Below are 24,575 nucleotides of genomic sequence, written 5' to 3'. Positions count from 1 at the left end.
TCCGTCTCGTCCGTCGCCTCCTCTCGGGCGCGCCCGGTGTGCGCGCCTTTGGGGAGGGGTTATGTCACGCCCCGCTCCGTCCGCTCCCGATGTGTGCCACGCCCACCTCGTTACCTCGTGTTCAGCCCTAATTGTGATTGCCTGTGTCCTGTTAAGTCTAGCTTGTCTTTTGTATTTAGTCCTCGTCTGAGTCAGTCTTCCCCAGACTCGTCATTGTATTGTCCGTAGATGTCCGGCTCCCGTCCAATAAAACCACGTTTACCTGAAGTCCTGGCTGCAACTCGCCTGTTTTCTGGCTCGCCTGACCCCGAACGTGACATATATATATGTGTGTGTGGCCTGCGATGGATTGGCACCCTGTCCAGGGTGTACCCCATCTGGATAGTCTACAGGCCACCTGTGACCCTGTATACAGGATAAAGCGGTTTAGAAGATGAGTGAGTCAATGAGTAAGTGAGTGAGTGTTTTTATGATTATGTGCGTTTTTCATTGGTTAAAGGCTACTTCGCGTGTTTTGTTTTCAGTCATTACTATTCATACCCATGGTTGCATACTGGAATAGAATAGCTATTGGATGCTTAATCATTCTTGCTGTTCATATTGTCCTTATTTTCTGACGCAATTGTAATGTAAGTAATAAGCACCAACAGTGCAATTCATTTACAAAAATAAATTCCAAGGTTCATCGGAAGCTAAAAGAGGCTTCAATGGTTTTTAAGACAAATGAAGTAGTTGTTCTTTTGTACGTTTCTACAGTATTTCCACTGTTTTGTTGGAATTATTAGTATATTGATCTTATTTGCTTGTTTGCTGAATTATCTCTGTTTTAATGTCTCTTGTCTCTCTGCCTCTCAATTTGTGTGACTTTTCTAATCTCTTAAACAATCCCATTTTTTTCCTCCAGAGGGAGCTGCATGAAGTTGCTTATCTGTGGAACTGCCACAGAATTCGCCCCAGCAGGAATGCAGTTTCTCCAAGTGGACGACCACTAATGATGTACACACTTCCTCGCCTCTTTGGCACTACAGACTACCTGAAGACTGTATCACATCAACAAGTACAGGCTTGTAGAGAGGAATGCCTGCCAAGAGGGCCAAATCCATGTGATGAGACTGTTTTTGACATTTGTTGCCTAGTAATGTCAGAAAACTATCTAAACCCACCCACTACTCCAGAAGAAGCAATTGAACTTTACCTTTTTTTACGAGCCTACCTGCATATTCTTTTAGAGCTTTAACAATAAGTGCCCATACCCATGGGTACCAAAGGCTGCCTGTCCTTTCCCACAAATCCCACTGTGTGCTGACACTGGACCCTTTGGGTTGTGGGATAGGGGCTCTGTGGCTCAGACATGTTTGTTGTGTTGTGGTTGATTAATGTGTGTGTATATATACACTGTATACAGTATATGCAGTGCCAGTCAACAAAGTTTGTACACACCTTCTAATTCAGTGTTTTTAGTTTAGTGATTTCTTTTCTATATTCTAGAACAATACTGGAGATTTAAAAAATATAAAATAACACATATGGCATTAGGTAATTAAGTAACAACAACAGTCAGTTGTTATTTTAAGACATGAAGGTCAGCTGTTCTGGAACAGTTCTTACAAGAACAGTGTTGTGTCAAGTGTATTTGTAAAACCCATCAAGCTCCATGATGAAACTGGCTCTTATGAAGACCTTCCCAGGAAATCAAGACCAAAACGTTACCTCTGCTGCAGAGGAGAAGTTCATTTAGAGTCACCAGCCTCAGAAATCACCAATTAACAATCAGCACCTCAGAATAGAGCTGTTATGAAGCTTTAAAGAGCAGAAGTAGCAGATACATCTCAATATCAACTGTTCAAAGGAGATTATTGTGTATTTTGCATGCCTTCAGCATTGTTTCCCTTTTTTTTAAGAAATAAAAAATAGGAAAGACCATGGAATTAGAAGCTGTGTCTCAACTGTTGACTGATGTGTGCGTGTGTGTGTGTGTACGTATGTGCGTGTATATACAGTATACTGTATATATATATACACGCCTAAATCATTATACAGTAATGTGTAATAGTACCTATTTTAAGGAGTGTTTTAAAGTGGGATTTTCACCCAGAAAAAATTATCCTTTTGAAGTATGTTTTATATTAGCTTAATACATACATATATTAACTAAAATACAGGTTGCCCACACGACAGTGAATTTACACAAACTGCAAATAAGACAGGACTTTTATTATATAACAGTTCACTTAACCAGCAGTGAAATACTACAGTCATAACATTATTTTTGGAACCTTTTACAGCAACCACTGCAATATTTGCCTTACATATGACAATTTTACATTTAAAAAACCTTTTGCCTAGACACAATGAACACAAACTTAACACCCAAGTAACAATGACCTCTCCAAGATTATATATATAAACATTAGTATCTAACATTTCTGTTGCTCGTAAATCTTAATGAAAATAGAGGTAAAAGTATAAACAGAAAATTAAGTCATTGTTATTGATCCCACTATGCACTGCTGGGTCTTCTTAAGTAATGATGTGATGCTAGGCATCTCAACTGGACACCGCCATCACCTCACTACGCAGATTACTACAACCAAAAAAAAAAAACTCTGTGGAAATCTGTGGAAAACTTTAAAGAAATGCATCTACTTTTATCATGCTGCTGTATCTCTAAGAAATAAAAATATAAACTATGATTGCAGCACTAACATTAACTATATTTACATATGCTACTCTTTTTGGAATTTAAGAGCTATTTCAGGCAAATGAATCTTTGTTTGCAACACTGTTCTTTTTACTTATACTATACTGTTCAAATGATTATCTATATGACTGGAAATTGGTTTCTGTAAATAATGTAAATAAAATTGCCTTAGTGCATAAATGAACTTTGTTTTAAAATTTTTAACTAATGTTTCACAAACTATATGGGAAAAAAAAAACAAAATAAACAGTTATTTGTCACGGTTCGCGGGTGAGCGAGTAGGGAAGCAGGCGAGCAAGCCAGGACTTCAGGTAAAGCTGGGTTTAATGCACAAGACACGGACATCGACGGACAATACAATGACAAGTCTGGGGAAGACTGACTCAGACGAGGACTAAATACAAAAGACAAGCTAGACTTAATAGGACACAGGTGATCACAATAGGGCTGAACACGAGGTAACGAGGTGGGCGTGGCACACATCAGGAGCGGACGGAGCGGGGCGTGACATAACCCCCCCCCAAAGGCGCGCACACCGGGCGCGCCCGAGAGGAGGCGACGGACGAGACGGAACAGGACCTGGAAGACAAAAGCAAAACCATCAAGGAGACACCGGAAACAGGACAGAGACACAGAACAGAAACAAGGACCAACAGAAAGACAGGACCTGACAAAGAACAGGGAAAGCGGACAGACAGACCTGGAAGGGAGACACAGAAGGGGAGAAAGGCAGAACAAAAGGGCCAGGAGTGAACGGAGGAGGAACAAAAGGACGAGGAGCAGAAACAGGCGGGACCAAAGGAAAGGGAGGAGGAAGAAGGGGAGCCCGAGGGAGCCCAGGCGGGCGACGGGCAGCGGCCGGAGGGGCCGCAGGGGAGAGGGAGGAGGGAGCAGGAGGGGACCACCCAGGGGCCAAGGGAACGGGACGAGGGAGTGACGGAGGGGACACGGAGGGAGCAGGAGGGAACACCCGGGAAGGCAGGCAGGAGGGGGAAGCCGCGGCAGGCGGAGGCGCAGCCGGAGCCGGCGAAGGCGCCGTCCGACGCTCAGCCGGAACAGGGGGGCCCGGAGGCGACCGACAAGGACCCGGAGGCGGGACCGAGGACCGGCACCGAGGATCCAGGGGGGGACCCGGAGGCGACCGCCGACCCCGAGCCGGAGGACCCGCAGGCAGCCACCGAGCCACAGCCAGGGGCCGAACGGGCGAGCCAGGGGGCAGGGCGGGCGGGACCCGGGCCCTACGCCTATGTCCCCGTCCCTTACGGGACACCGAAAGGCGGGGTCCTGGGGGGCGTCGGCCTTGCCGGGGTAAGGGCGAGGGAGTCAGGAGGGAGGCAACCAGCGGGGCAGCCGGAGCCTCGGGTGTGGCCGCAGGCGGAGCAGCCAGAGCCGCGGGCGTGGCCGCAGGCGGAGCAGCCAGAGCCGCGGGCATGACGGGAGAGGCGGCCTCAGACGGGGCCGCGGGCAGGACTGGAGGGGCGGCCTCAGACGGGGCCGCGGGCAGGACTGGAGGGGCGGCCTCAGACGGGGCCGCGGGCAGGACTGGAGGGGCGGCCTCAGACGGGGCCGCGGGCAGGTAGCCAGCAGGAGGCGCCTCGGCAGGCACCTCAGGAAAAGCGGAGGCAGCTGCAGGCGTGCGACCAGCAGGGGCCGCCTGGGCAGGCGCCTCGGGCGTCCGGTCAGCAGGGGGCGCCTCGGCGGGCGCCGCCAGCCCGCTACCAGCAGGGAGCGCCTCAGCGGGCGCCGCCATCACACGGCCAACAGGGGGCGCACCCGCAGCCACCTCAGGCAATTCGGGAGCCGGCAGGACAGGCGAGACAGGCAGTTCAGGAGCCAGCAGGACAGGCGAGACAGGCAGTTCCAGTGCCGGCAGGACGGGCGCCGCTGTCACGTGGTCAGCAGGGGTGAACGGAGGAGGAACCAGCACGCGGCCAGCAGGGGGCGCCTCGGCGGGCGCGGCCTCCACGCGGCCGGCAGGGGGCGCCGCGGCGGTTAGTGCAGCAGGCAGAACGGGGCCAGCCACAGGGACTGCAGGCAAACCAGGCAGGACAGGCGGGTCAAGCAGGACAGGCGGGACCGCTGGCAAAGCGGCAGTAGCTGCAGCAAGCGGTGCCGCGGGCAGAGCGGCAGAAGCTGCAGCAGGCAGGAAAGGCAGTGCCGCTGGCAAAGCGGCGGAAGCTGCAGCAGGGAGGACAGGCAGGACGGGCAGGTCGGGCGGTGCTGTGTTGGAGTACGCCGCTCCACCGGGTCCGGATGAGAAGGGAACACGCAAAGGAGACTCTCAGTTTGATTATAAATAATACTTTTATTTAGTAATGCTTCTATCAGCTAATGCCTGTTAATTGCCTTAATGCGAACCGGTTCGGGAACAGACTGCCTACACAACCCCAGCGTGTCAGCTCAGCATGTTCTGGGTGGTAAAGCTTTACGCAGTCTTATATACTTGCATTATTCTGGGTTACTTCCTTGTTACATTGTAGCACACAAGCAAAAGAATAAAAGTCAAGCTGGTATATTTCCATTACGCAGTCTCTCATATCTACTGGGTTCTCAGAATCTTTGTTGTTCACAGGTGCAGACATACTTCTCGGAACAAGATTCTATATAAGGGGCAAGCAGAACATTCGTGGTTATAGGTGTGAGACTGTTCTAAGCTTTTTGCAGCAGCTCAATGTTTTGCAGACATATTTCCTGTCGCGCACTCTGTCAGCTCTCCGGCCTGCTGCCCCCACAGCTGCTGGCTGATCGGCGGCAGCAGGCAGCGCAGCCGCGGGCAGATCGGCGGCGGCAGCAGGCAGCGCAGCCGCGGGCAGATCGGCGGCGGCAGCAGGCAGCCGGCGGTGCCGCGGGCAGATCGGCAGCGGCAGCAGGCAGCGCAGCCGCGGGCAGATCGGCGGCGGCGGCAGCAGCCGGCGGTGCCGCGGGCAGATCGGCGGCGGCAGCAGGCAGCGCAGCCGCGGGCAGATCGGCGGCGGCAGCAGGCAGCGCAGCCGCGGGCAGATCGGCGGCGGCGGCAGCAGCCGGCGGTGCCGCGGGCAGATCGGCAGCGGCAGCAGGCAGCGCAGCCGCGGGCAGATCGGCGGCGGCGGCAGCAGCCGGCGGTGCCGCGGGCAGATCGGCGGCGGCAGCAGGCAGCGCAGCCGCGGGCAGATCGGCGGCGGCAGCAGGCAGCGCAGCCGCGGGCAGATCGGCGGCGGCAGCAGGCAGCGCAGCCGCGGGCAGATCGGCGGCGGCAGCAGGCAGCGCAGCCGCGGGCAGATCCGGAACATGCAGGTCCGGAGCAGGCAGGAGGGGCGCCGAGCGCGTTGGCGCTGTCCCTTTCTGGGCTTTAGAGACCCGTGGAATAGAGTCTCTCACGGCGCGTATCCCACCGAGACCCAGGCGCTCCGGCCGATAGAAATAAGCCTCCAACGGAGGTGGCTTCTCCGCATGGAAGCCGGCCAGGCCAGCAGCAGCGATGTCGTCCCAGGCAGGGAGAAGAGAGCAGGCTCTTATGAAGAGCGTCGGGGCGGCGTTTGCCCCTTTTCCCCTTCGCCTCTTTCGCCGTGCGGGACCGGTAGGAGGGGGCGGAGTTACCGCTGTGCAGGCGAGAGGCTGGAGCCGCTTCTCTCTTACCCGGCGGCCGAGCTGCTGCAGGAGGGAGCGTACTTCCGCCATGTTACGCTCCTCTGTTCGAGGGTTTACTCCTTGGAGGAGCTCCTCGCTCCGTTTGACCAGAGCGTAGCAGCCGGGATCCTCTTGGACCTCCGGCAGCTCTCGCCAATTCGCGACCTCATGCAGCAGGACGAGCCAGAGGTCCTCGCCCTGCTGCGTTGCGTTGTAAAGGAGACTTGTCATTCTGTCACGGTTCGCGGGTGAGCGAGTAGGGAAGCAGGCGAGCAAGCCAGGACTTCAGGTAAAGCTGGGTTTAATGCACAAGACACGGACATCGACGGACAATACAATGACAAGTCTGGGGAAGACTGACTCAGACGAGGACTAAATACAAAAGACAAGCTAGACTTAATAGGACACAGGTGATCACAATAGGGCTGAACACGAGGTAACGAGGTGGGCGTGGCACACATCAGGAGCGGACGGAGCGGGGCGTGACATTATTCTTTGGAAGTAGCTACATGCAATGTGCAATGATAATTAACTGTGTTACTTCCAGAAATTACTGGTACCACAAATGCTATAATACTGCTTTTGGAAACACGGGAAATTCTGACTTATATCAAACAAGTTTGTCCAAGCAAACTCAGCATAAAATTTTAAATCCACTTCTCCCTAATCTTACAAATATTTAAGAGTTAAAACATTCAAAATTTTACAGCTACATAGACTTCCTGCTATGTACTGTATGTGCATTGTCTCGCTAAACAATATCCATAGTGTAGTAGTTGCTGGTCAGTACATTCTCCATTTCTACACGTAGCTCTGGGTAGTTGTATGTACAAGATAACTCCAAAACAGCTCCACAGGTGTGTGCAATTGGTCGACGTGCAAGTCCATCCAAAGTTGTAAATACAACTTGAATTTTTGTAACACAGATGACATCTGACCCTGTCACAAATCTCAGCATTCTTCTAAGACCCACCTGATCCAATCCACGTATGTACTGCTGTAGAAATTTGAAGGCTTGGTTCTCAGCTGGTGTTGTTGGACTTGCTTCAATCAGCTTTAGGACTTTTCTGGAAGTTGGTTTCTTGTCATCATACATGGTCTGTATCTTTGCTGGTGTGGTCAGTGTGGTCCTCAGGGGTTGGGCTGCAACTGCTGACATGTTATCGAGAGCATATTTAGGTTGCTGAATTATTTGTTTGTGTGCTACTTGAATAAGGACTGATTTAAGGTTATCTTGTGATGGGACTGTTTTTACTCCTAGTCGATCCAGCAGATCTAATAACTCATCCTGACCATCACTGTCAAGGTCCTGCTGTAAAGCAGTAGTTATTAGATCTCTCTCACATTGACTCAGATACAACAGCAATGACTGATACAGTAAATCAGTAGATACAGCATGTTCTCCGAAAATCAGTGCAGTGGTAAATGCTGGGGCAATGCGCAATGGAAAGTAGCCTTGGTCTAGGAAACCCTTGGCCAATATTTTCCCCACAGCTTTCCATTCATCCTCTTGCCATTTTGGTGACAGAGATGGCACTCTCATTTCTGCCCCCTCGGCTGCACAATCTAAAAATTCTGTCCAAAATGCAGCATAGACATCCCTTGATACACCATCTGCATCATGGCCTTTTTCATTAATAAAGCTGTACTTTAAGGGGTAGTTAAGAATCAACTCATCTTTGAATTGACAAATCATTTCCTCTAACAGATTTACTCTGTGAAGTTTGATACCCACTGTAAGTAGCTCATAGTTTGCATCAATATTTGAACGAGCAATGTCATCCTCTACAAAAAGAGTGGACGTGGATGGGACAATACTGATGACTTCCTCTGTGGGAGAGAAAACTTGAAAAGGTTCAATCAGATGGGTTTCAGAAAGCAGCTCATAGTCTGCATTGCCAATTGAACGGATATTACGTTCAACATCATCTACTAATACAGGAGTGGAGGTAGACAAGGCAACATTAATGACTTCTGTGGATGGAACAATTGGAACAGTGTCATCTAGAGGGCTTGCAGATGATACATCTTCTATGCCACCTACGATCACCTCTGAATCATACGATAGAGAAGTAAGATCAATGACACCAACAACAGATAAATGGGCACTGGAGGTTTCATGGTTACACTGTTCAACTGTACCAGATGGTTTGGTTTGTGGATTATTTACACCAAAAGGCTTTTCTAGGTGTTGATCACGATTAATGCACTGTGCTGTCTTCTGCTGCTCTTCTAGAGAGCCACTATGTCTGTCCTTTTCATTGTCCACTTCTGTGTCAGATTTGTCTATGTGCCACATCGTATGTAAATAAAAGCGTAAAATACCAAATTTTGAGAGTGTGTACAGCTCACCAACAGTAATGCTGTCTTCAAGTTCTGATTCCTTAAAGTCATAAATACTATGAGTGAATTCTTCCCATTTTCCTTTTTTTGATTCACCATGTGGAAAAAATAGTTCCTTGGCATGAGACATAAGGTCTTTCTTGGTTGAGTCCTTGGATATATCAAGAATTCTGGTTCCCCCACCACAGCGTTTTCTGACTTGCTTTCCCTCATGAATCCACCCCAACTCGATTTTTCTTGAAGACTTGGTAGCATTTCTTTTATAGCTTCCTTTTTTCGTTGGCCTACTTTCCTCTGTAGTTTCCTCATCAAGGCTTGTTGTTGTTGTCCTCATTTTCTTTCGCAGTTTTTCAAGAAGGGACATCTTCTAGCAGTTATCTTCTTTTCGTTTTTGTTTGTCCAGACAGTACTGCCTTGTAGCAATCCTGTCTCCATACAGTGGTATGTAGCATGCAAGGCAGGCGTCATCTAGTTCTCTGACAACTGATGTATCAATCTGTAAATTAAAAACTTAGCAAAGTTAGTTTTAAAGGAATGTGTCAGTTTGTTTTTAAGTATACTTTACAATGTTTATAATAATGGCTACGTCCAATGATGACATTCACAATGTGGTGAGCAATTTGCTGGGACAAAGTTAGTAATTGTATGAAGTTGTGGCCTCCTTCCATCTCACCGCTGGGACCCAGGCCACCCGACGCCTCTTCATTACCTCCTCTACCTGCTGTCCATATCCTATTTTCCAAGTGGGAAACCGAAAAAATCTCATGTTGTGGTCCACCTTTCTGCCATTTCTACCATGTGATTTAGTATGACAGCCTTTCACACAGCACAAGTGTCCCATCTTACCAAAGATAATGTTTCACGCAAATGCTGGCACTTGAGTTGTATACAACCAAAATGGCGATTCGACCCACAATACACTGACGATATAGTGAGTGAGACGTCAACTGTCAAAGACTGAACTGAATCTTTTATACATTGTTTTATTTTATTTGACTTGAAGCTTTATTTAAACTTCTGGACTTTAAGACACACCAGTGTCACCAATGTGCACTTTAGCTGTATTGTTTAATGCGTTTCTTTTTTATTGTGATGGTCACACTAATATAAAAACATCTGATTATTTTATGTATCACTGGTTATTTTATTTTGATTATTATAAATTTGAATAGTTTTAATGCAGACACATCAGGGGGACATTCACAGGGGGACAGATGTGAGCAGATGAGGTAAGACATGCACTGGAGCCCAGAACAGGATGTGTAACCACAGGTCATAGGCATGAAATAATCGTGACTAATCGACAAAAAATTTGAGCGATTTGTCAACTACCAAAATAATCATTACTTGCAGCCCTAGTAAGATGACCAAAATAACGATAAGCAGCAGTAAATCCCTCATTAACTTACACAAATATGCAACTGCTATTGCTAATTTCCTTGAGCAGACAGGTTTTGTGCTTATTTAATAACGTGTGTGTGGTCTTTGGTAAAATGATGAATCACCTTTGTTTGATGATAATGATTATGATTGTTATTAATGTTGTGTATTCTTATTTGTTGTTCAGTTACTGGAGGGAGGGAGAACCTAATGACATTAATGATGAGGATTGTGCATATAACATGACAGGAACAAACCCCCGATTGAAGGCAAATCTACACACACATGCACATGCATTTCCATGTATGTAACAGTTCAATTACTTTGTAAACAGTCAGAAGAGTTTGCAAACTACCCCAATGTTTTTGATATAACTCACTTTAGGTTAATAATGGAATAAAATTGATTTGCTAAAAGATTTCTTTTGTGAGTGTGAGAGTCTGAAAGCGAGCGTTGTGCCAGATGTGTGAGAGTAGGCAACCCTGAAAATGCCATAATTAGCTCTATACACTTAATTTCTCTTTTTCTACATTTCTGGTTTCATACACATCTTCGTTTATTTCTGTGTTCCCACATTTTTTCATGTATTTATTTCTGTATATATGTTAATAATGCCTGGGAATTACACATGTGAAAATTTCATTTAACAGGTTTAAATATAATTTTATGTGATTTCTATTTTTAAAAATACATTTCCACATGTGAAAAAAATCCACAACTAAACCAAATTTCTTGCATTTTTCTTCTTTGACATCATTTGAGAAGGTAAACCAAGTTGAATACACAAACCATTAACATTGTTAATGGTTTGTGTATGGTCAATGTATTTGAACTAAGGCTGAAGTAACTATTTGGTTGAACAGATATGTATGTGTAACTTTCTGCGGGCAGCAACACCTTACTTGAAAGGATAAAATTATTATCTCCACAAAAGGGGATCAAATGACTGGCAAATAGAGTTACTATCTGTAATATCAGCATTCATGTCTACCACCACATAAACACTGTAGGTGCTATATGTCTTGTATAAATGCATTAATATAAGCCAGCTTATTGAGATATTCATCCTCATTTTCACGAGACTCATATGGCATATACACATTTAGAATGACAAAATGAGTATATTCATGAGTATATTGTATACCAATACACCAATCTACATCGAGCCTAATCGGCTTTATCACACCATCGAGCTTTTTATCCCCGAGCACAGCTACCCCTCCTGGAATTCTACCTCTAACTATCGTCTCACTAAGACCAATATTTGACTCCCCCACACCCAGGAAGTTTTGATCAATACAGTTCAATTTTTCTAAGTCTTGTTTAGCTAAAATGTCTCTTGTAAACATAAGATGTCACATTATGTCAGCAAACTGTCAACAACTGAACGCCGAGCTTTATCCCCTAAACGCAGGCCACGGCAGTTGTAAGACAGTACACTGCGGTTAAGTTAGCCTCATATTCGATATTCAGTTTTCTAGCTTCAATAACTTTTCACGGAAGTAAGGTGGGGCATTTTTAGTGATAAAATCGCGTTGTCCAGTCCACAGACAACGATACACACCGATTATTTTTTCGCTTCAAACCATTTCGTGATTTGTGCAAAATCGTGTTAATAGCTAATAAAATAGGTCCTGTCAGCTGTAATGACATGGTCATTTTGGGCTCATGGCGACTGTTGCACACCCCTTTGTTTCCCAGATTGCTTTACGTATGATTTTTAATTAATTTTTGAATGTTCGAATGTATCCGTATAATGTGCAATGGGACAATACATGAATGGGTTAATAACTTTAAAACTAGACGAGACAGGCACATCTAGTGAAGTGTGCTTTGATCAGTGGACTACAGGGAACAATGCACACCCCTTAGATTTTCAGAATAACTTTCACTCTAACAGTTATTAATTAATACATTGTATGCATATTACATGGCATAGGGGCAATGCACTAAAGGGTTAATAGCTCTGGAACAAGATGGGACAGCCATGTCCCATAAAGTGTGCCTTGATCAGTGGACTACAGGGAACAATGCACACCCCTTGCCTTTTCAGATTATTTTTGTCTGTAATAGTTATTTGTTAATATATTGCATCCAATTAAAGTGCAATGGGGCAACACACTAAAGGGGTAATAGCTCTGAAACAAAATGGGACAGCCATGTCCAATTGAGTGTGCTTTCATCAGTGGAGTCTGGGGGACAATGCACACCCCTTGGATTTTCAAGATCACTTTCTGTCTAGCAGTTATTAATTATTACATCGCATCCATATTACATGCCATTGCTCCATTTCATACATATTGACAGTTAATTGATAACACAAATTTATCCATAAGTAAGTTGTAAAGTGTGAATTAGGCAGTGCACCGTGGGACAAAGCAAAAGTATCGCAGCTGAATTGCTTGATTACGTGTTTCGTCACATTTAATACATTAGCATTAAGCATTTATCCATTGAACAAAAAAGAAAACAATAATTAAGGAGGGTTGTTTTTTTACTGACTGCTCTTAATCTGAAACTGAAGAAATGGAACAGACTTCATACTCAATTGTAGCATCCTCAAAGTCTACATTACGTCTTTCTTCCTGGTGTGCAGTGGAAACAACAAAATTCTCATAATTACTCCATGGTGAGTGATCTGTTAATAGACTGTATTGTTTGCTGTCTGTGGGATCATCTTCTTGTGGAGTTTGGACATACTGATCTTGTGATGGAAAGGAAAGTTTTGATAAGCTTGAGAGATTCATTTCTGCATGGTCTGAGAACACTTTCTGATGCTCCAGAACTCTGTCTTTTACTTTGTTCCTGTTTTGGTTCCACACTGTCTTTAGCCACTTTTTATTTGCTTCTGACTAATCTCCAAATAATCTTTTTGCCATTGCTGACCAATTTTCAGAACTGAAACATACTGTATACCTGGATGTTACTAGAATGTAATGTCACTTTATTTCACTGGATGTCAATTTATTTCACATTTAAAGAGTTATTTCACATTAAAACTGCATACAAGAAAATAGTACAGTGCCTGACAAAAGTCTTGTCGCTTAACCAAGTTGTAGGAACAACAAATAATAACTTGACCTGTAGTTAATCAGTTGGAATCAGAAATGGCTTATAAGAAAAGGCAAAGCCCTCTAGATTATGCTTATTATACCAAAATAAAGTTTTGCATCATTCATTGAGTTTTGTCATGTAATTAGGACAGAAAGGTCAACTTTTGCCTGTACAAAAGTCTTGTCATATGCAAAAATAATGTAGAAATTATACATATACTTCATTTAGAATACACAAACATGCTACAATAACATCAGAACATAAAGTCATGGTGCCTTGGAAAAAAAAATTAATAATGTGTATGACTCCCATGAGCTTGGAGGACCACATCCATACGTCTTGGCAATGACTGAAATAACTTGTTGATGAAGTCATCTGGAATGGCAAAGAAAGCAGTTTTGCAGGACTCCCAGGGTTCGTCTAGATTCTTTGGTTTCGTCTTCCAAGCCTCCTCCTTCAACTTACCCCAGACATGCTCAATAATGTTCATGTTTGGTGACTGGGCTGGCCAATCCTGGAGCACCTTGATCCTCTTCAGTTTCAGGAACTTCAATGTGGAGGCTGAAGTATGAGAAGGAGCGCCATCCTTCTGCAGAATTTGCCCTCTCTTATGGTTTGGAATGTAATGGGCAGCAAGAATATCTTGATAGTTCAGGCTGTTGATGTTGCCATCCACTCTGCAGATCTCTCGAACACCCCCATGGATGTAACCCCAAACCATGATTTTTCCTCCACCAAACATGACTATTTTCTGGGTGAATTTTGAGTTCATGTGGGTTCCAACAGGTCTCCTGCAGTATTTGCGGCATTTGGTATGTAGTTCAATGGATGATTCGTCAGAAAAATCAACCTTCTGCCACTTTGCCTCTGTCCATCCTTGCTGCAAGCTGTGGGCCTTGGCAAATTCAACATGCTTTTTTGTTGTGTTCTTGTTAATGCTGGTTTCTGAGCACTAATTTGGCCATGGAGACCACTGCGTGCGAGAATTCGAGAAACTGTTCTTGTAGACACAGTGGTTTCTGGTGACCAGTTCTGATGTAGCTCTGCTGCAGTTGAAAAAGGGTTGGCCCTGGATTTTCAAAGCAACAAACGGTCCTCTCAAAGAGCTGTCTTACGGGGTCTGCCTGACCTGGGCTTGTCATGAACATCACCAGTTTCTTCATATCTTTTTTTAATCCTCTCCACTTGATGTTTGGATACATTAACGATGTCTGCCACCTCAGCAGCAGACTTGGTCTGTGGTTGAATCTTTGGCATGTTGTCAGAAGTTAGGTTGCACTTCAAGTGAAGGTCTGGTGTGCTGGGGTTCTTTTTATACACACCTGGGATTATGTTAATTACAATATTTGTCACAGGTGAACCTCTAATTTGTGATTGGTTGAATAATTAAAAGACATGACAAGACTTTTGTCCTTGCAAAAACAGGTGTTATGGACTTTAACAAGCTGTGAACATCAGGACACTTTTTGACTGTTTCATTTTGTACCCAGTTATTAATGTGAAAGCCCTTGGCATTAAATTGATCCATTCAATGTAACAATTGATTGATTAGAAATAAAGTTATATGCCTTTTTAAGTTACTATGTCCTTATGTGACAAGACTTTTGTCAATGACTGTACATAGAAGAAAACAGAAAAAATTCAGCAGCTGCCTTCCTTGGATGTGGTAGCCGTTTCTCAGACTCCCTCTGCAGAATCGAACCCTGATTCCCCATGTACATTGTATGTTTTTTGTGTAATGTCGCTGCAGATTCGGCCTGCTATTTTCTCTGATGGCGTTGCTTTGACCTCTGTGATACGGCTATGTTTTATTTTTTTTGCTAATTTCAATAAAATGAAAGCACACTTCCTTGAGCAGACAGGTTTTGTGATTAAGCTAAAATAAAGGGAACAGCATATGTGACCTGTGTGGCCTGTTGTAGTGGTCCAAACTCAATGCTTACAGACTGTAAGAGCCTTCCCAAGTGTAGGTGCTTTCAGCACACATGGAGATCTTCTCAGCTTAAGGAAGTGACCTGAGTATCTGAGCTGTAATACTTCAGACTAGTTTTCTTATATGTTTGTGTTCTTATATGTGTAGGCACGTGTGTAGGCATGTGTTGACACAGACAGAGACATATGAATTTAACAGTACGACTTAGAAGGGTGTAACTTTGAGAAGACAGGAATCTCACTGGTAAAAAAAAAAGTATAGGCACATTTTATAGCAAAAATGCAATAAAGACCTTTATTACATTTATCTGACTCACTCTATTTGTTTATGCGACCTGCAGGTCAGCCATGGCTGTGTTCCCAGTGTGTTGGGGGACGGGTACCTCTGTGTGTGCATCAGAGAGAGGTGTGAAACAGCCATCAAGGAAACAAAAGCCCTAGCAGCAGCAGGAGGACAGACTCTTTCTACAATGTGCCTAACATTTTGATGTGTTGCTCTAAAACTAGTTGGATGAAGAACAACTACATGTTAAGAAGCATTAACATTAAGAGTCTTTGCTGTATGTGAGCATATATTATACAGGTCTACAAAAAAAAATCAGGTGCCATGGTTTTTTGAATGGATTTAGGGTATTTTGAGGGTGCTGAAATAAAAAAAATTGCTGAATTGGTTCTAGTTTTTGAGATAATGGAAATCCACGAAAATAATGCATTCCCCCAATGTGACATGTGTGTGATAACAAATGCAATAGCTTTTGGTCTGTCTTTTGACTCGTTAACAGTGTCTTAGGTAATGAAATGAATGATTAGATATTTTGTGTGATGTTAGACTGTTTACTTACTAGTTGTAACTAAAATAAAAACATTCTTGCAATTCTGAATGCTTTTCAAACATGTTGCGTTAATTAAATAACTATTAAATGTCTCATGGGGTGGCATGGTGGTGCAGTGGCTAGCACTGTTGCCTCATACCTCTGGGACCCAGGTTTGAGTCTCCCCCTGGGTTACATGCGTATGGAGTTTGTATGTTCGCCCCATGTCGTCGTGGGGTTTCCTCTAGGTACTCTGGTTTCCCCCCACAGAACAAAGACATGCTGAGGCTAATTGGAGTTACTGAATTGCCCATAGGTGTGCATGTGAGTGTCAGTGTGCCCTGCGATGGGTTGGCCCCCCATCCTGGGTTGTTTCTCACCTCGTGCCTGTAGCTTCTGGGATAAGCTCCAGACACTGAAGCTTACCTTTCATGAGAAAATGCTTTTTACATATTGATTCTCTACAACATAAAAGTCTCATCCATAGGATTCGGACTCTGCTGTAGGACTGATAGCGGTTTTATTCTCTCCATCATGGTTGGTTTCAGTTGGCATTGGTGTCAGCGGTATGTAAACTGTGTAACATGAATAACTGCAGCATCTTTAACGTACCCTATTAGAGCTGGACTCACTTGGCTTCACAATCTCTAGTTTAATGTGGAAGATCATATTTTTACATTATGTCACACAAATTCATACATTATCTAACTATATATTGAGGTCAGTGGAGAACTTCTTGTACATGAACCCACACATGTACAGAGCCCCATGCAGGTTTTCACAACCAGAATAGGTCTAAACCCTCTCCTCTGAATGACTTTCGCTCTACACCAAAATCAAAACGAAGTTCTTCACCAAGATCAATTTTCCCCTGAGCTAAGAAAAGGATGACGTCCTGCTCTTTCCCGTCCATCTCCATGGTGTAGAGCCTGGGCCGAATGTTGGCTTTCTTCCTGGAATGATTAATTAGCCGTCCAAAAGTTTGCTTCTTGGGGTGGCACTCACATTGAGGTGCGTGTGCATCAATGCACATGTGATTATTTTTACTGTTCTTGAAGAAAAACATATACCCAGTCTGCTCCTCAGTTGTAGCCTGGTGGATCTGCCAGCCCTCTGTGGCTGTGACTACCCGCCCATGATAGTCACAGACCACCTCACCAGCCTGGAAATGCCGGGTCGTGCAGACGCTCTTGCCCTTCCCCACAATGTCCACCACCACCAGTCCCTTCCACTTTTGTGTGGTGATGAGCTTCTGGATGCGCCTCGAGTCCATCGCCGTCTTGACAGATCCGGTGGGCTTCCAGTCTTTTAGGATCCTGGCAGCGCTGGGGACGTTGCTCTTCCAACCTTGCTTCTTTATCCAAGCGCTGACCCTCGACTCTGTGGGTTCCCGTCTGCCAAAGTGTGCTGTCAAAAGCAAATGAAATTGGTTGGTTAGTCAAGAAGACCATGTGAATCGTGTACATAGGATAGTTTCTCAGTAAAAAGGTCATTAATTAGTGTCAATAACAATACTCAACAGAGGACATGCTTCACGCGCAGTTTCATCTGGGCCTTCAGCCAGCGCTCGTAAAGCTGCCTCTGGAACTGGCCTGACGTCTGTGAACGAACGGTCCTGTCTGGCACGTCTCCATCCAGGGTCACCGGATGAGTCTGCAGAAGCCGGTCATATGCTGCCTGGACGTCGGTCCGTTGATTTGATCCGGGGGCAGCACTCCGCACAGCGCCACGGGTAGCACGGATGGTTCCCTCTTCTGCAGAGGAGGCACTGAAATCCAAACAGTTTAAGATTAGTGTTCAGTTATGAGGGCTTTGATTGTGTGTGTTGAAAGTCCGACAGCAAACATAAATCATGCTTACCTTAAGTCACCTGCCAGCTTGCTCAGCAGCTTACTGGCTGCCACCACATCTTGAGCCGTCGCAGCAGAATGACTGAGATAATCAGCCACCAAAGTCTTTTCAGAGTCGGTCATGTTCTTGCTGGCTGTCCCAAACACTTGCCGGGCAGTCTGGCTGGTCACTGGGTCCAGCTGGTATCTAAAGTTCAAAATTAACATGGCCTTTATTAAAACTTCTCACATGACGCCTGATAACTAGTATTCAGCACATATTGTGGGGGAAATGCATCACGATGGTTAGCTTACCTTTGGTGCAGCCGGTGGAGGTCGTTTGATGCATTGTATATCGGCCTCCCTGAGGTGGAGACAAAGAACCTCTCATCTCCCCCCTGCTGATTGGTGGTTCTTTTGCTCCAATTGGAGGCCAGGAGCTGCGGACGCACGTGACTGAAGTAGGTCTCAAACCACTGTCGACAGAGGAAAAACATGAACAAGGATTTAATTTTGAAAAGGTGCTGTTTGGTTCGGGCAGGAAATATGAAATAAATCTGGACCAGTTTGAATAACTTACCTTCTCCTCCTCAGAGGATAGGGCAAACGCAGCCACTCGTCGTGTGGACGATCTGTGCTCCTTTACCCCAATGACCGTGTAGCCCGACTCATCTCTGGTCCTCTTCATCCACTCCTGGACCTGAACAAAACAAGGACGTCACACTGATTAATAAAGGTAACGGCAAAAGTGTCAGTAACAGACAAAGAAGAGTACAATACTTACAGTCATGTGCTCCACCACGCCTCGTTGCTGGAGATGCTTCAGGATGACAATGGCCTCCAGGTAGTAGAGCAGGAGGCAGCACTCTTTCAGCTCCAGGGGTGTTTCTTCTGGATAAACCTTACCGACGATCGCCAAGAAGTCGTGCTTGGCAGCCCTCAGCACGGCCCAGCAATCTTCTGGATTCAGAGGGTTCTTCTCTGTCAGAATGGCATGCCTATAGAAAAATCAATTATTCTCAATCCTGATTTATACAGTCCACACGGAGGGGACTATGGGCAGAATTTATAAGCAAATCACGATGTCAAATGAAATAGGTTATAACAATTGAACTTACCTCCTTTGGCTGATCTCCTTAGTCACCAGCTTAGCACAGCTCAGCTGTAGTGAGTTCAGTTCCTCCATGAAGAACTTGGCGTTGTTCCACAGTCCTCTGCTGTCGTGCCGGAGGTCGGTGATGACAGTGTGGTACTTCAGGAATCTGTCAGAGGAAGTACGGGTATCTAAGTATTCATATGTACGATATACACACATGTTCATATGCACATATATACATATACACCTAAACACATATATAAAATACGCATTAAAATACTATAAAAAAAATATACAAAACATGCTACCAACCTCTTCAAGCTCTTCAGGTAGTTCGCCTGGGTCTGCCCGGACAGCCCGGCCTCACTCAGCTCCCGGAAGAAGAGCCTGGCCTTCTCCCTCTCCCTGACAAATTCCAGGGAAGGCTTCAGAGGGTTCATATAAAACATGAACCTGCTGACATTTTCCACCTAAAAAGAAAAAAACAGAATGAGAATGAATGAATATATGAATATATTACTTATTAAAGCTAAAAGAAGAGTGCATTCTAAGGGAATCCTCACCTCCTGCTTAAAATTTTCATTCAGGAGATCCTTCTCCAAGTATGTGGCGAAGCCCTTCAGGAGGGGATGGTCCAGAGAATGTTTCCTGTACAGTCCCTTCTCCTGCATCATGCGCCTGGAGGTCTGTGGCCACTGCACCTCCCGGGTACTGCCATGTGGAAAATATATTTTGTCATAAAATTGCACATTAAACTGGCTAACAAACAAAAGCATAGAGTATCAATGGAGCTGTAAAGCCGAGATACTCATACTCACACTTGAATGGTCTCGCCACTGCTGACACCGACAATGTCTTCCAACTGCTCACTCTCAGTGCTCTCCGGTCGCTGCCCGGCTGTGACTGTACCAGCCACCAAAGGAACACTGCTGGTCTGCGCCACCACTGCTGGGGAGGGGGTGTCTGTCACCACCATGTGGCGACGCTCCAGCTCCTGGATCAGCCTTTCAGATAAATAAGTAAATAAAAAACTGTTAGTAAATGTCATACAGAAGAAACGACGTGAGATGTGTAAAAAAGACTGAAGGGTTTTCCCACCAACCTGCTCATTGGATTAGCATCATCCAAAATGTCTTGCAGGTGCCTGTAGCTGAACACCCTGCCCCATTGCAGAACTTCAAGCGAATCCTGCTTCGCCTTCTCCACTACTTCACGGATGTCCTTCTTTGAAGACCTTTTCATGCACACCCTAGTCAGATGCACTGGAAGGCGTGTCTGTGTCTTCTTGCACATGGGGCAGAGCAGGAAATGCCTGTTGGAAGCACTTGGGATAAAAAAAAAAACAAACATTTATTTATTTACAGTTAGCTCATGGAAGTGTTACTTAAGATTAGATTAGATTGATGATTTTTAGTTGAATAAGTAAACATTCCAGTCATCCTCTCCATTGTTCATTCCTCTCTGGTTTGGATAAATAACATTTGCATATTTATTCTCATCCTGATGAGTCCCAGTCTGGGAAAAGTAATTAGTTAACTACATCTATCACAACTACTGAAACAAGTACAGGTAGACCACAGTCAGTTCGGATTGGGGGCCGCTCCTCTGCTGTACAAATTCTCAACACAGGGACTCCTCAAGGTTGCGTGTTTAGTCCCCTGCTTTATACCCTCTTTACTTCTGACTGTACTGCATCACAGAACAACACCAGTACCATCAAATATGCTGATGATACAATGGTCACTGGAGTGATTACTGGTAGTGATGAGACAGCATATAGGAGAGAGGTGGTGAGTTTAGTGGAGTGGTGTCAGGACAATAATCTCCCCCTAAATGCTGACAAAACCAAGGAGATGATTGTAGACCCACGGAAGAAAGAAAAACAACACACACCACTGCATATTGAAGAGAAGGAGGTGGAGAGAGTGAAATATCTTGGTGTTCACTTGAGTGATGACCTCACTTGGTCTCACAACATCAATCAGCTGGTCTCAACAGCGTTTGTATTTCCTAAGAAGGCTGAGGAAATTTGGAATGGCAACCAGAATTTTTAAAAACTTCTACAGAAGTACTATTGAGAGTATTCTCACCAGCAACATCACAGTTTGGTTTGGGAACTCAACTGCAAAGGACCGGAAAGCCTTGGAGCGGGTCAGAGTCATCAGGAAAGCCCGTAACATCATTAGAGACAATAGCCACCCTCAGCATAGACTGTTCACACTTCTGCCTTCAGGCAGATGCTACAGAAGTGTGAAATCAAGAACCACCAGATTAAAGAACAGTTTTTATTCACAGGCCATCAGGCTGGTGAATGATTCACACCCACTATCCCTTCCCCCCATAACACTGACTTAATTGTCAGGTCAATTACCCTGTGAACAAGGAGAACCATAACCACTCTCCACCCATGCACACACATACACACACACACACAGAACAATTTCTGCAGACTCTGTACAACACATGGACCAGTCAGTGAACTTTATATTCACTTCAGGTCTCATTTAATTGCTCTTTTGCACAATATTGTAAATTATTTCTGAATGTTTATGTGTTTGCACAATAGCCTTTGTCTAAATATTATTTATTTTTGTAATGCACATTGTATTGTCACTCTGTGTTTACTGTTCTATGTTTAGGGCGATGCAACGGAACATGTGGGAGTAAGATTTTCATTGTACGGTGTAACTGACTGTTTTTACCATGCATTTGACAATAAATTTCTTAATCATAATCATGTTGACTATTTAGTCAAATGAAAAAATAGTATTCTACCCTTAAATTGCTTCGAAAAATTGTTTTAGTTTTGTAATGGATGCAGTTTAAGTTTTAACAATCAATAAATAGTCAGACTTTTACACAGTGTCAGTAAAGTACATACAAGGAAGAACAAATTTATCCACAGTTTTTACAGATTCAAATGCAATAATAAATTGATCATAACTTACAATTTGGAAGCCATTCTTGATAAATTCTTCAACAATAGATGAAATCTTCTACAGAGTCTTTAGCTCTTGTCTCGCTGGAAGCAGAGGTAGAGTAACAGTACATGTGGAGGTCTCCTCTTAATATACCATTCTGACCGCCCCCCCCCCCACGTAGCCCCGCCCACCCCACCCCCAGTGGCATTGTGAGGGACACTTTGAAAGACGATTTCAAATGTGAAACAAAGTAACTTTTAAGAAGGATAAGAACCGAATTTATATTTCTAAATAGAGTGCAGTTCTAAAACTTCTGCACGAATTCGCCACCACACCACATATGTATATAGTATACTATAATATAATTTACCCAAACAACAGATCCCTTATGTTGCTGCTCATATACATTTGATTTGTGTCTGTCTTTGCCATTTCAAAACCATGTTGTGGGGTGATTTTAATATAAGCTATCGGAGCTGTAATTATGTCAGTTTTACCTCTTGATTAATGTGGAAGATCGCAATTTAACATAAATAGAATGTAATAATGAATGTTTGTTTTCTTATGTGTCGGTCACTGCAACGCCCCGCATACCATCGGAAAGCTACAGCGATTCTGAGCAACATTGCCAGTATGATCCAATTTCGATTTCCCCGTTTTTACCCTGAAATTTCTGCCTGAAATTGCCACCCCGCCCCCGTCTTGCTCTAACGCACACTCGCACTCACTCACTATTTGAAGCGAGCCAGCCTTAAAGGGCCCAGATCGCATTACAGATGGTACCACAGATTGTTCTAATCCGTACTGTTCTGACACAGACAAATTGACATACAGTGACTACTAGTATTAGCAGGAGGATAGGCTCAGTCTAAAATGTTCCTAAAATTTTGGTGTATTGCTCTTCATCCAATGGGGCTATTGGCATTACTGGTTAAAAGAAAAAAACCTTCCAAAATATGTCATTAACGCTAGAAGTACTAAACCTGCACAAATCTGCGTAAATTTTCTAGCACTACTAGGCCTGCCACAGATTCTCGCTGAGCCATTAGCTTCATTGCCCTCCTGCTTTTGTTGTGCAAACACACCAATTACCTGTGAAACCTGAAACATTTGCATTTACTCAGACTGGTAGCCCAAACCTTTGTGTGTGACATGGAAACCTTCACAAAAGCCTGCCATATCTATACAAAATATCCCACACACTGACTGACCTGCAAATATGAAAGACACATATTCACAAAATATATGGAAACACAAGTCTGTTTTATTTATAAAAAATAGAGTGAAAATGAAATGAAAAGTTGCTAATAGAATGAAACGAATAGAGTGAAAACATACTTACCCATAAGTCTCCAATGTATGTTTGTACACAAAAGTCATAAGAACATAAGAAATTTACAAACGAGAGGTGGCCTTTCGGCCCATCAAGCTCGTTTGAGGAGAACTTAACTAATAGCTCAGAGTTGTTAAAATCTTATCTAGCTCTGATTTAAAGGAACCCAGGGTTTTAGCTTCCGCTAGACTAGCAGGAAGACTATTCCATACTCTAACTACACGCTGTGTAAATAAGTGCTTCCTCAAATTTGTTTTAAAATGTTCTCCAGCTAATTTCCACTTATGGCCACGAGTTCTAGTTTTTAAACTAATATTGAAATAGCCATTTGGCTGAACAGCATCCAGACCCGTTAAAATCTTATAGACCTGGATTATGTCCCCCCTTAGTTTCCTTTGCTCAAAGCTAAACAGATTCAGCTCAGCTAACCTCTCCTCATAAGACATTCCACTAAGACCAGGAATCATTCTCGTAGCCCTCCGTTGCACCTTTTCTAAGGCAGCAATGTCCTTCTTAAGGTATGGTGACCAAACCTGCACACAATATTCTAGGTGGGGTCTTACCAAGGAATTATATAAATGTAACATCACCTCCCTTGACTTAAACTCCACACACTCCAAATGTCATAAGCTGAGTGAAGTCATGCTCCATGGTTGATAACATGCTCATTCTGTCTTTTGTCTCAGTGGTTACTCTCCCTCACAGTCTGTCTGTCTGTCTGTTTCAAAGTCTGAGCTGATGGCTCTGTGGAAATCTGTGCTGCCTTAGTAGTTCTAGGTATTTTTCACCAGAAAATAAAAAGCTCAATAGTTCTAGTGTTAATACATTTATTTGACTCACTCTGCTTTATTACGTGACCTGCTGTTTACGTGATCTCAGCCTAATTGTTGTGTTCCCAGACTGTTGGGGGATGGATAGCCCTGCATGTGCATCGCAGAGAGGTGCAAAACAGCCATCAATGAAACAATCGCCCTAGGCTGGCAAGCCCATTCCAGGTATGTGTCCCCTCATCCCAGATGTTAATGTGAACGATTGTCCTGTGGGTCACACTGGTAATTCTTGAGGCTTCCTTAAATGGTCCCATTAGTCATCATGTTTTTATGCTCCACAGATACTGTAGGTTTTCAGCTTTATTTGCCTGAGTACATTTTATATTGTCTGTGATGCTGCTGCAGATCAGGCCTGATCAATTAGGCTATTTTCACTGATTGCATTGTTTTGACCTCTGTGATTTTGCTATGGTTATCTTGCTAATTCCTTTGCAAACTGTAAAATAAAAGCATGATTCCTTGAGCAGACGGGGTGTGTGTTTGAGTATGTAATGTGCGTTGGTGTATTTCCAATCTATTACAGGTCAGTGTGCCATGCATCAGATTGGTAGTGGCCCAGTGTATAATGCTCCTAATATTTTGAAGGGTTACTCTAAAACTACTGGGGCTATAAGCATGTGTCTGGGCTCTTTGTGGACTACAAATGCTTTACTTTAATCCGTCTCCACCAGGTGAAGAGATTCACAGCTGACACGTGGAGAGGTTGCAGGTCACCAGTTTATTCCTAAATAAAGTAAA

At 44.3% G+C, this 24,575-nt stretch overlaps 1 protein-coding gene and 1 long non-coding RNA gene across 3 annotated transcripts in view; one reads left to right on the top strand and one right to left on the bottom strand.

Annotated features, from left to right (window-relative positions):
• The window catches only part of LOC140582834 (uncharacterized), a 137,630-nt gene that overhangs the window by 69,432 nt on the left and 43,623 nt on the right, over positions 1-24,575 (top strand). The window lies entirely within an intron of this gene.
• On the bottom strand, positions 16,607-19,193 carry LOC140583118 (uncharacterized). Its single transcript, XM_072707757.1, has 8 exons — positions 19,066-19,193; positions 18,776-18,919; positions 18,442-18,655; positions 18,238-18,357; positions 17,973-18,133; positions 17,689-17,865; positions 17,349-17,596; positions 16,607-17,235 (listed from the first exon to the last, which is right to left on the bottom strand). Exons 1-8 carry the CDS (start codon positions 19,191-19,193, stop codon positions 16,607-16,609), a joined length of 1,821 nt encoding a protein of 606 aa, XP_072563858.1.

Source organism: Paramormyrops kingsleyae, chromosome 25 (assembly GCF_048594095.1).
Source record: "Paramormyrops kingsleyae isolate MSU_618 chromosome 25, PKINGS_0.4, whole genome shotgun sequence".
NCBI classification, from domain to species: Eukaryota; Metazoa; Chordata; class Actinopteri; order Osteoglossiformes; family Mormyridae; genus Paramormyrops; species Paramormyrops kingsleyae.
Note: the sequence above shows the minus strand (reverse complement) of the source record. Positions and strands in the feature narration are given on the sequence as shown.